Raw genomic sequence first — 13,233 nt, 5'->3', positions numbered from 1 at the left:
TAAATTTATGAGTTGCAAAGTTCTCATTGTTGGGTTCCAGTTCTGGCGTTTCTGTATAAATCATTCGGATGTGGCAAACTTTGTGAGAAATACTCCAGCTTTCCAATTTTTCAAAAAAAATTGGCTTTGGAAATAATTTATTAGGAAGGTGTTAAATTAATTTGTTGGGCTTTAAATACCATGAAGAAATTTTTTTTCTGTGTAAGCTTCTTGTGATAGGCAACAGGAATTTACATCAACAAAATATTAATATGAACAATGAAATATCAACTGGATGTTTCATATTAAAAATTTCTATATCTCTTCATTTGCTCCTCACTCATCTATATGTGTGACTCAGCTGAAAAAAAGGCAATATCACGTAGTTTTAATCATAATAATTAAGAAACTTAATTCCAAATTTGATGACGGTTGGTTGTGTGCTTTGTCGTTTGTTTTGTGATGAAGGCAAACAGCTGAGTTTTTAAGCACTGAATTTGTTTACAGAAAAAAAATCAGACGGGGAACTGAATGTCCCCGAACAAGATGTTCTTCTCTTTCTTACAAGCTCAAATGCCCTTGAACAAGATTATTAAGCTGTGGCCTCAGCCGGAGAGCAGATAGATAGTGTTGTTAGTCCATTCTGGATGGTTACATATTTTATTGCCAGAGCTTGGTATGCCACATTACATTGAGAAAATGGCTTCTCCATGCTCTGTCAAACTGTTATTGTTTCAACTGTCAGATTTCGCCGGCTTCAGAAAATCTCCCAAACATCTTTGAAAGCGAGAAAAAGAGACGGAGCCTGGATTTTCCCCTCACATGTTCACTTAAAGCATTTCATTCCTTGTCTGACTGGTGCTGCTTCTGCGCCTTATCAACAGAAGCAGCCCTCAGAGATTCAATATTAAGCTAGAACACCAGTGGATTTGTGCTTAAACGACGCTGCATCCGCGCAGGTTTCTGTAACAATGAGGCAGCAGCTGTCCCTCAACCCCATACCCTTTTTCTGCATGTGTTTGTTTCAGATATTGTTCCAGTGGGAATTATCGCTGGTGGCACGGTGGGCTCCTCCATTCTGCTGCTTATTTTTCTACTGGCGCTCGCCTTCTTCCTGTACCGCCAACGCAAAGGCAGTGAGTGCACACAGTCGCTCTCTAATGTGTTTGTGTAGGGGCACGCACACACTTATATTGTGTGTGTGTCTATCAGTCTTTCTTTTATCCACTCTCTACAACTGTCATTCTGCTTTTCCTGGAAAAAAGGGACACTTGCTAGCCATATAGCAAGCGATATTAATGAATATTCATATAATATGGCAAACTGCCTTAAGACGCCTACTGTACATTTCCCTTTTAATTCTTTTGACTTATATTTATAAGCTGCTTCTACGCTAGATAAAGTACATAAACAAAAGAGCAGAAAACAAGAGCATTCAGAGGTGAATAGTATTTAAATTATGAATTCCTATATGTTATTTCTACAGCCTGCAGCAATCCAATTAGTATTTATGAACACAAATCACGCTTCTGTTAAACGGGGAGCTAAAAACAAGCGGCGTCTCTTAGTTGTTTAATTTTGAGCTGCTCCATCTCAAATAAAGAAGTGGGAAAGACAGTGAAGGTGACTGGCAGAGTCCCCAGAGGGATTTTCTGTGGATAACAGTGTATTTTTTTCTGGTTCAGAGCTGATAACACCTCTACAGAAAAGACACCGTTTGGAAATAGAAACTCAAACAAACATCTTTGTGGCTCCAGATAAACAGTCTTTCATTTGTCGTCTACGATGCAGCGCGACACTTCACAGATTTAAATCTCTACTTTTAAGGTTTCTGGCTGTGGAAGTGAGTTGTTTGTGCTGACAAATATTGACTGCTTTGCGACTGAAGCATGTTGAGTTGAGCATTTTAGGTTGCATGAGACAGTATAGAAATACACTTCTTTTATTGCCCTAATATTTACATGTTTGCAGTTATAGACAAGACAGTCTTATCCCAGCTCAATAAAGCCCTTTGCACACAGTAAATATATTTAATCTTAACATTTTAGGTTGACTTTTACCAAGTTGAAATTCACAAAATGTGTTGGAGAGGTGGAGTTTAGGTTTTCCAGCTTTAATTCGAAGGGTTTAATAAAAATAAGAAATGTATGGAGAAGGAGAGAAAGAGCACACACATGTTATAATAATATTATAGTAATGTTATAGCATGGGCCTGTGCAAATGGATAGTGAGCCAAAGCATGCTGCAAAAGAGTTTCTCAAAGTAAAAAAAATGATATTCTGGAATGGCCAAGACAGTCACCTGATCTCAACTCAACAGAGCAGCTTCTCATTTATTAAAACTGTAAAAAAAAAGGAATGCAGAATGACCCAAAATGAGCAGCAACTGAGACTGAAATGGCTGCAGGAAGGAAACATAGCTCAGGGCTGAGACTTCAGGCATTCATTGACTGCAAAAGAATCTCATCTAAGTATTAAAAACTTTCCCAACATTTAAAATTATGACAGTTTGTCCAATTACTTTTGAGCTATATAAATGGAAAAATATTTATTAAATGACTGTAATTCCTACAGTGAAGCTGAAAGTCTACACATAAAGGACGTCATCATTTTGTTTTTATTTCTAATCCACCTGTGAAGCTGCTTGTTTTTGAGAAAAACTGGCTAAAAAAATTAGATTCTTTCACATGGTATGCTATTTGTTCTGAACGCTTTTTTTTTTTTTTTTTTAAATTGCAGACAGTGTCTACTTTTAGAAAACTAAGCTGCTGTAGTCAGAAACACAAAACTACGGTGGCTCTGAGAGGCCAAACGGACTGCAACTTAAGAAAACACCAGCAATAAGAAAAACACTGCAAAAGCACATAAAACACAACGGAAATAGGAAAAAACAAAACAGATATAGGAAAAAACAGATTTCCAAAGCTCAAGGGAAGTGTTTCTGGGGAGACAATAACCCGACGGACCAGTTGCAGGAACCAAAATATGCTAAGAATTGCGGTTTTGTGAGGAAAGAAAAGATGAGAGGTAAGTGTGTTAGCCTAACTATTAGCCTAAAAATCCATCATAAGTATTATATAAATCGTGACAAAACACACCTACCATGTTTTGGATTCCTGCAACTGGTCCATCGGGTTATTGTCTCCCCAGAAACACTTCCCTTGAGCTTTGGAAATCTGTTTTTTCCTATATCTGTTTTCATTTTTCCTATTTCTGTTGTCGTTTTTCCTTTTTCCGTTGTGTTTTGTGTGCTTTTGCAGCGTTTTTCTTATTGCTGGTGTTTTCTTAAGTTGCAGTCCATTTGGCCTCTCAGGGCCACCGTACGAAACAGTAGCCGACCCAAAGTACAAAGTCCAGCCAAGCAGATGGATTAACAACCACAGTATACCAAGATACACAAACTATGAAAGAATACACATAAACACAGAATACAAAATGATAACCACATAAACAAATAAGAAAAAGCTAATATCAGACCTGCAAGGAAAGGACAAAGGTGGTTAAAACTGAGAAGTTCGTATATAAAAGACAACAAAGCAAATAATGAATCATCCTTGGATTTGCAGACAGAGACATCTGCTGAAACGATATTTATCTTTCTTATAAATTTTAATCAAAACAACCCCTGATAAAGAAATTTTTACCCAAGTAGAGTGGAGATATTTTAGCATATTCTTTCACTGTCATATCCTCAGAGTTCATGTTGTGATATTTTTCATTTCTTTTAAGGCTGTCAGCATGCCAAGGCAAATAATGAACCAGGCAAGCTGAACAAATTTAAAACAAAAAATAAAGTTTTCTTTTCTTGCTGCTTTTCTAGCTAGACTGAAAAAGAAGTCAATCATTTATCTTAACATTACCACACATTATAACCGGCGGTTGTGTTTTTCTTCCAGGTCGAAGGGGTGTCACCCTCGGTAAACCAGACATCAAGGTAGAGACGGTGAACAAAGAGACCCACAGTCTGGAGGAGGAGGCGGCCAACGTCTCCACAGCAACCCGGATGGTCAAGGCCATGTACTCCGTGAGTAGACTCCCATCTGAGTCACCGGGGGCCGTGGAGAGGAGGCGTATGGGTCAATGGCCTTAAATGTACAGATACGCTGACACTAAAGGCGACTTGGCAGGAGAGGCACACACAGACATTCTCACACTCACACAGTGGGAACAAAGACACACGCACAAGGCCTCACTAAAGACACACTAAAAAGCACAAACCCATAAAAAAGATGTCAAAATATATGCGCGCACACACTCAACTCAAAATCAATAAAGCACAATGAAGCATGTGTATACACACATATGAGGAGAAACAAGGACAAGACATTCACACATAGATATAAGAGAAAAACTAACTTGGGGAAAAAATACACAGTTTTTCCTCACTGCACACATATTTGTGCACACAAAAAACACAGAAATAATAAACACAGATACAGATACACACTCATTTTAACATTGTGTTCCTTTTAGAGGAGAATTCAACCCCGGAAGTCCTGGAGAATCTAATCGACGCAGCTCCTCTGACGCGGTTTTAAAGCTCGGGCAAAAACACCTTTTTCTCCAACAACTAACCGTTTCTCGTCTTCCGGTCTCTTGGGATTCAAAACCTGAAACTCTGTTTTCCTCTCCCCTCCCTCTCTTCTTCCTCCTTTCCTTTTTCACCCTCCCTCTTTCCGTGTGTGTGTTTTGTTGTTTGATGGTTTAGTTTCTGCCCTCTGTTTCCCTCTCTCCCTCCACTCAGCCATTCAAAGATGACATGGACCTGAAGCAGGACGTCAGAAGTGAGAGCGACACCCGGGAGGAGTACGAGCTCAAGGTGAGATGAGTCAGCGAAGATATGTTGGCATGCTCGCGCTGGATTAAAATAAAAAAACACTTATCTAGAGCATCGCTGGACATTTGGCATGGTGCATGAGATTTGTGATCATGTTCTTCAGGTCCTGCTGTACTTTTTCCTGTGGCTTTACATCACAGTTAAAAGCAACTTTTTCTGTAGTGCCTGGTTTTTTTGAGTGTGAGTGTCCTGGCATAGAAACCTCCACTATCTGTATCTGAGTTCACTTATAGAGTCTGATGATCAGGTATCTCTTGAAAAGGCCAGAATTCTGTATTCTTAGGCAGCTCGACCCTGCTGTGATCGGCACACAGCTGCAAATAACATAGTTTTAACTTTTCTAGACTACATAAGTAAAAGACAATAAACATACAATGCAAGTGTTTCAGTTTCTTCACCAGTAATGTAGCGTATTTAACTTGATTACTTCTTGATTACTTTCCTAAGCATTTTAAACTGGGTGATAAAGCACCAAAGTCCTCCACAGGATGCTGAAGTTTCAGGTTTGATATCGAGCATTTCAGTGTTAGCAGAGTTTTTCATTGTTTCTATACAATCTTTACACCGTACTGTAAGTTAGAGCCTTTTTTGGCATATTCGGCTTGTTGTGGGCATGGCAGACAGTGGTTGCTTGGAGGAATTCATATTGATTTAAATCCTAGACGAGGAGGTGCAAGTTCAAAGAAGAGTCAAAGTCAAAAACACTGCTTTGAATTTTAGTCCATACTACCAAATGCAAAGAGCCTGTGTAGAAACAAGTCTTTGTAAATAGTCCTAGCCTTGTTGGTTTTGGTCTTTCCCAGCAGTTTTGTCAAAAAATAAAAAATATTAAATATTTGGACGTAAGTTCTGATAGTACCCATGGTAAATGTAATTAGAGTACATATCTGTCTTTGGTAATATTTTGGTATTTAATAATTAATTTCTATTACACATACACAGTGCTGCATTACTCATATCATTACATTTTTGTGTGTATGCATGAAACAACAGCACACCACCATTATCATCATGCATATCTTGTGAAACTCTACAATTTCAGCAATATAAGACAACATAATGCAAGATTTTTAGAACTCTAATTTAACTTTTTTTTTCTTTTGATTTGTTTTGTAGCAACAGTGTAATATAAAATACATATCCCAAACAAGTGGTAAAAATATTCACCACTTGCTTGGCATACTAACCATTTAGTAGTCTATAAAAAGCATTAATGCCTTACTAAGAATAGATTATATTTAAAAGAGGCATACATGTCTTAAACCTGGATTCATACCATTGGCCAGCAGATGAGGGGTGGGGGTTGGGGGTAGGGCGACTCCAATGCATTCAAAGAAAAATCCAAGCTGTCTTTTTTATACACTCTATACAAAAGAGACTGTTTTTGTAATAGAAACAAAGTGTAAACTAAGCTAACACAAGCACAGAACAGATCATATATGAAGAGAGAGAAATATTGGGATTTACTGAAAGATTAATATTCTTTTTCTGATCACAGGATCCAACCAATGGCTACTACAATGTCCGTGCTACAACCCATGATGAGGCGCGCCCCCAGTCCCGGGTCGTCCACTACCAGGGAGAGTTTCGCTCTCCAAACCCAAGCAGCGGACCAGCAGGAGCCACTTCCAGCGGACCCTCTGCTTCTGCCAGCGGTGCAGTTCCCCCCAGTGCGGTGCCAGGCTCAAGAGCTGGCTGCTACGACCCTCGTCCACCTTCCAGGATGTCCCATTCTACTTATGCCCAATTCAACACATTCTCCAGGGCAGCACAAAGCCAGCAAGCCCCTGCTAATCCAGCTCTTCAGTCACCCGGAGAATACCCTGGAGACTGCGGCCTGCTGGACAGCAACCCCCAGCTGGCTTATGACAACTACGGATACCCTTCCCAGTATCCCAGCTACCGCATGGGCTTTGCTCCACCCATAGAGGAAGGGCCAGCCTATGAGATGTACCCAACGGGACAAGGGACAGGGCCAGGTCCAGGACCAGGACCGGGGCCGGGGCCCGGACCAGGACCAGGACCAGGACCAGGACCAGGACCACAAAGTCCTGAAACAGGGCTGGGAAAGTATGGAAGCTCCACTCGCTTCTCATACTCATCTCCACCTTCTGACTATTCGCAGAGACACACACAACGGATGCAGACTCATGTGTGAGAATGTGGTATACAGGCTTTTGGATTTGCTTTTTGCAGGAGCAGGACTTATTACACAGAAACATAAAAAAAATATTTGAAATTTCAAAAAATTCCCTCATATCTATACATTAACACCTAAGAATCTGTTTTCTGTTTTCATCCTAACCACTGCATGGTATTTGGCTAATTTTCTGAGTTGATAAAACACCCAGCAGTTAGCAGCATCGCATATCGTACGGTTCACAGCAATACATGCAACACATGCACAGCGATATTCATACACATCCAAGAAGATCTTCTGTCTGCAGCGTTTATGCTCCAATAAAAACAACAGCGAGAGCCACAATCAAGAGAAAACAGACAAAAAGACAAGAAGAGCACTTTGAAGACACGATGAAGAAGAGGAGCTTAGGAGATGCTGAGTGATCCTTTCTCTTCCAGCAATTCTCATCTTGCTCTTGGACCGTTTTCTTCCATCACATGGTCCTGCCGCCCCATCTCTGTAAATAACCGCACATGGAGATTAGGGTCATTTTAAAGATGTTTCCTTGTACAAAACTATACATTGTGATGCAGTACAGTGACCTACAGCAAACCCCTCTGCTAGTCACATGTTTTACATTGCAAATTGCAGAACACACACGTGCAGACACACACACACAGATCTCTACAAGCCTATTTGTTTCTATGTATTGCATCAATGGGGCAGCTTGGACTAATAGTATATGTGGCACTTTTTGACTCCCCTTTCCTCACTAAAACTCACCCAATTGCCATTCCTTACAAGATCTACCTTGATTTAAATGGGTCAAAGCTTCTTAAGGGTGAGTGACCAGAGTGCCAATGCTTATGTGCCAACACATACGAACTATTAAGACGTGTCTTCTTTTTGTAAAGCGTGGACAATGAGGTGCTCTGGATGATGAGATTTTGTACATGCCACATCTAAGATGACCGGAGCGGTAGCAAGTGTTTCTATGCTCCTTCACCCCATCTTTCATTTTTATCATCATGATGCATTTCTATACATTTCACTCAAGGTCAATGCTATAAATGGTTTTTGTGAAATGAGGTGGGAGTGCTTTTTCATTAAATGAATTTCTGCAATTTGTACAAAAAGATACCTCCCCTATCCTCAGTGTCAAAAACGTATGTGTTTCTATCACTTGCACAGTAGAATAGATTTTTTTTCCATATTTATACGGAACGGTATTGAAAAAAAAAAAAAAAAAAACGGCATTCAGAAACATTTTATAGTATTTTTATAAGGAGTTGTGGACCAAAGGTTCAGCGTTTTGGGTGACACTCACTTTTTAATGTGTATGTGGCATCGTATTGGAAACGTTCCTTTACAAAGAGATGGATGGTGTTTTTAAAGTGGATGTTATAGACTTAAATTAGAAAACCATGAAGAGCTTCACTTCAGAATGATGAATATCCAGCAAAGGCAAATGTCTTTGATGGATATCTTTGTTTGGTGTGAAGCTCTTTCTTTGACTTCCAGTCTTCTGACTGGACTGCCTTTTTCAAATGTTGACGACATTCAATTGAAATGGATGGAGAAGAAGCAGCTGCTCAGTTTGAGCTGTGCTGTAAACTTTGCAAGCAAAGAGAAGGTTCAAACATATCAAAGTGAAAGTACAGAGGATTCTATCTAGCTCATATGGTACTTTGTACATTTGAAGTATGTGTAAGTATGCTGGTTTCCTCACTGCAGCAGGAATTTGGTGGTATGTTATGTCCGAGATTTTTCCCATTATGTTGTGTCAGCTTTTCATGCATGTGATTGACCTTGATCAGCATTTAAAACGTTGCTCCTCTAAATTAATGTCACTGAATAGCAGTTTGGCCATTCGCAATGAATATCACACTGAAGTTGTTACAATTTGCACACTTTGTTACTGAGATTTGGTTGGATTGCTTCACCGTATAACTTCAAAACTTCACCTTCTGGTGACGTGTTTGTTGATTTGATGCAGCAGCATCAGTCTTCACTATATACTGACCTTTAGCTTATAAGGTTCATCGGCTGATCTCTATTTTTATTGCTCACAAAAGATTGAGACAGTTCACATTTTTAGCAACTCTTGGGAATTGTACCTTTTCATAAGAGCACATACTGTACTGTGTATACTTCACTGGACAGCCGCAGTTAAGAGAGAGCGGAAGCAATAAAGTTTCACCCACTTGTACCTCTATTCTATAGCAGTTAAAATCTGAGAACAGATAATAGTGGTGTTTTAAAATAAGACCCCAGGCTGCAAAGGGAAGCCTGAAATCTCAGCACCTCCAGAGGTAATCATTGAGTGTATCAGCCGCCCTATCAACCCCTCTCGGTATATTATGGTAATTGTGTGCTAAGGGGCTGTAAAAATGTATTTATTGCCTGTGTTTTGAATAAACACAGAGAAATGAAACCACAGACACACCGTTTCTGATTAGAACATCAGATTGAACCTTGTAGCTCCAAGGTCACTATATAAACCTTTTCGGAGAAAAGAATGGCAGGTGGAGCAGCCTTTTAAATTTATATGGTTATCACAGCCTTGGTATTGCATACTATTACCTCTTTACAACTCTTTTACAGAGTTGTAGCTGCGCAGTATTTTGCATCTGACATACAATGTCGTTACGACCTTGTGTAGAAGGAGTACATTTGACACAGAGGAGGTACTGAGGCCAACAAATACATGGCCAGGCCATCCAGGTACTTAGTTTTTACCTCTTTACTGTTTACGGTTTGTTGACAGTGGGGACATATGAATATGTAAAAGACACCACAGATGCCAAAAATGCAGACCATGTGTTTAGATTTGGTTCAGCAACGAAAAGATGTGTGATTTGGAAGAGAAGAGGTGTTTACTCCACTGGGTTGTTATTTTATGTCCTTTTCCCCCTTTTTCCACATGTACCTGTCTCTGCAATGTGTACTGATGCTCTTATATAGAAGGAGTACTCTACTCTCTCCCCTGTGTCATATTAATTGCCACCTACAAGCTTCCAAATTTAGAGGATGAACCTGTCTTTTCATGGAAAAAAAAAATCATCACAGCATAGCTTTCTTCCAAGATTACAACATATGGGGTCGGTATATCTATCTTGCTTGCATAAATGTTTGTATGTCGGGTGTCTTTTTTAGAGAATATATAGCTTCATGAGCTCATGACATTCATCCATTGTTAAATTATTCCATAATCATGTTTCTTTTCAAGAAAATCAGTATTTAATTTTTTTTCTATTACTTTATAGTGATTCATCACCACTGTAGTTGAAAGCGTGTGATTTAACTTTTAAAGACAGTACTTTATTTTTTGTTGTATGCATCAGATAGAGGGGTTCTAATTAATCAACCCAGTGAAAAGTGAGAAGGGTTTTGTGCATCCGTGGCCAAAACGACTGCCCAGCCAGGCCACAAATAGCCAAAATTCTGCCTCAACTAGGCCAACGCAGGCTAGATTCAGGCCAGACCAACAGCTAACTGCTCTGTTCCATGCTGTGCTGTGCTGTGACAGGCCCGGCCAAGAGTGACTGAAGTGGCTCGGTGTCCATTTTTACCTTTTGGAGTTTCCAGTGAGTGCCAGAAGACTGTGCAAAAAATGAACTGAGCAGAAAAACAAATGCAACAGCCATTTGTGTTTATTGTGTTTATGTAAGCTCATATGTGACTGTGAGTGTGTGTGGGAGTGCGTGTGCGTGTGTTTTGGCTACATGTAACCCAAGTGTGTTTTCATGTCATCTGAAATATGTGGGAACCACTGGGCTTTAAAAATTAGGGTTTGACTGATATTTTCAGCAAATATAATAGCGATCAAACAGTCGTGTTGTCACCTGCTGGCATGATGGAGATCACTCCTGACCACAGCTAGGCTACACAAAGAAAATGTAATATTTAACAGTTAAATGAATATTTGAAAATATTTTTTGCAACCCTACTACTGCATAATACTGTGTATACTCTGTAATCTAGTTTATATCCAACCTCATCTGAGATCAACATGGTACTGGTATTCCAAGGTGATGTGCTTTAGTTGTTTCATTAACCTGTAATAGTGTCGTAATTTTAATCACCGATGGCAGATTTAAAATTTTCAGTCCATGCGCAAAGTTCAAATGAAAGCTAATCCTATGAGAAATAAACCTTCTGTGTTAAATGACAATGACACAAAGGGACACAGAGCAGTATAGTACACAGCAAATAACTTTGGGTGAAGGAAGAAGTCAGTTTGTGTAGAAGTCTATGGAGAAATAGCCCCAACACCTATTATCTATGACTTCAATTAACACTTTCCTGATGAGTTTATCGGCTCTGTCGATCATTCCAACTCTTACTAACACAACATGATGTTCACTTTATAAGTTATGGTCTCAGAGTAGAGTATGTTTTCTAAGGCAGGCCTGCCTGACTTTCAAGCTGCAGCATCCTTCGATTTTGCTGCCAGATCCACTCACTGCTCATGATGTCGGGACCCAAGAAGTTGACTGAGAAAACACTCAAAGCTGTCAAAGCAAGTCACAGTTGATAAAACCATTTCCCATATGTAATATTTAATAAAGAGCAGTGAATGGAGCTCATCAGCAAAAATTATTTATCTGCTTCTGGACAAAAAAAGACCACATTTTATTCTAGTGTTCACACACACAGTATCATTCAGAATCAACGTGAAACACAAATAAAACTCTGTTAATGGATGTTGATTGGCCGAATAACGATTTACCACAGGAAATCCTATTATTGCAACACACTTTCAAAGTATTGTTAAGTCAAAACAGAAAGGCGCACAACTTTGTTACATTAGGTTGCTTACATTAAATTTTAAAAAGTGTAAAGGTTGATGCTATTAGGGTAATGTTAGCTGCTGTGACCTGATCCAAACTCCTGTAACTGAACTGAATGGCCGAGAAGTCTGAGTGGCCTTGAACGAACAATATCATCATTTAACCTCGCATAATGTGCCCTGTTAGAATAGGAAGGGTTCATTTTCAGGCTTGTTGCGCTTCGATTGGTGCTAAAATTTTAAGGATTCTAAAACGCTTCAAAATGTGTATTTTGACCTTCTTAATACTTACAGTAATTCCATGTAGTTCCATGTAAACAATGTATGTGTGGCACTTTGGAAAAAATGAACAGTGCCCTTTGTGGCCTTTCAAACAATATATCAGTCAAACCCTAGTGAAAAGCTGAACAGCTGGTAAAACAGACTGAAGGAGACGTGGCATATAGCCTATGGAAACGAGGAAGAAGCTGAACTGGTCCAGTTGTCCCTCATCCAGCTGCTGAGCTTGTCTGCTCTCTGAAACAGCTGCACGAGTGAACAAGATTAACTGATGTTCTGCTTGATATCTTAAAGCATATGATGACAATGATCGGTACAGTGAAATGAAGGTGTACACCGCGACAAAAGAGGGACCGCCTGTGTGCTTAAGTAAGCATATATTTTCCATAATCCTTTTTTTTTTTTTTTAAATATCCCTATATATTGTTCACGTGTGTATTATGTTCTTGTTGGGTTCTTTGTTTATCCTTTTGTCAAAAAAAGAAACTGTAAACATGTAAGCAAAACATACAAGATATTATTGAAATGTTCTTTTATTTTCATGGTTTTTGTTTATTTCAGTTTTTCTTTCAAATTCTATGTAATTATTTTTTCACAGTATTAAAAAAAATTAAATAAAAGAAGACACGGTTTCATAAGAACATTGGTAAAAGCTCCTTTTATTTATACAAAACCCAATTTTCAGAGAGCTTATTTTATAAAATTATATTTTGTTCATTTTGTAAATGAGACTCCGGGATGGGGCTAAAAATACTTTAAATGTAGTTTGTGCACCTTCTGTGCTGTTGTTTATTTAGGTCATACTCACACCGGCAGTATACAGCACTCAAACAGTTGTTTTGACAGTTTCTCATGTCAAGCAGACTGGAGTGAAAAGTAAGTAAGTGTGTCTATGTATAGCACACAAGCAAGAGTGATAGTGTTTACCTGAGTGCGAGGGAGACAGTGGAGCACAGTGCACAAAGCCAAAACAAACATCTGCTGAGTCTTAGTCACTCCTCTCATTTAAAACTCATTTCGGGGTGTCTCCTGAAATGAGTCTTCCCTTCCTCTTCCCTTGCTTCATTTTGTCATTCTGTGTTTCTCCTCTCCCTGATTCTCATTATCGTTTTAAATCTTCTCTCTCCCTCTTGCAGTTTAGATCTCCCTCCATTCCTTTCAGTGTCTGTTTTTCTCTCCATTTGCTTCGACTTGTCACTCCTTCTCATAGATAATATTCTTCTAA

At 39.2% G+C, this 13,233-nt stretch overlaps 1 protein-coding gene across 2 annotated transcripts in view; it reads left to right on the top strand.

Moving 5' to 3' along the window:
- Window positions 1-12,649, top strand: part of kirrel1b (kirre like nephrin family adhesion molecule 1b) — an 81,404-nt gene extending 68,755 nt beyond the window's left edge. The window contains exons 12-15 of one of the 2 annotated variants that reach the window (XM_063461817.1): window positions 1,008-1,115; window positions 3,875-4,002; window positions 4,723-4,797; window positions 6,314-12,649. In XM_063461817.1, coding sequence (XP_063317887.1) covers window positions 1,008-1,115; window positions 3,875-4,002; window positions 4,723-4,797; window positions 6,314-6,973 — 971 coding nt within the window. In that variant the 3' untranslated portion in view covers window positions 6,974-12,649. Of the gene's footprint in view, window positions 1-1,007; window positions 1,116-3,874; window positions 4,003-4,686; window positions 4,798-6,313 lie in introns of both variants that reach the window. The other variant, XM_063461816.1, reaches the window with a different exon arrangement.
- Window positions 12,650-13,233: the final 584 nt, after the last annotated feature.

This window comes from Pelmatolapia mariae, linkage group LG18 (genome assembly GCF_036321145.2).
Source record: "Pelmatolapia mariae isolate MD_Pm_ZW linkage group LG18, Pm_UMD_F_2, whole genome shotgun sequence".
Classification (NCBI taxonomy): domain Eukaryota; kingdom Metazoa; phylum Chordata; class Actinopteri; order Cichliformes; family Cichlidae; genus Pelmatolapia; species Pelmatolapia mariae.
This window is presented reverse-complemented; position numbering and strand designations above follow the sequence as displayed.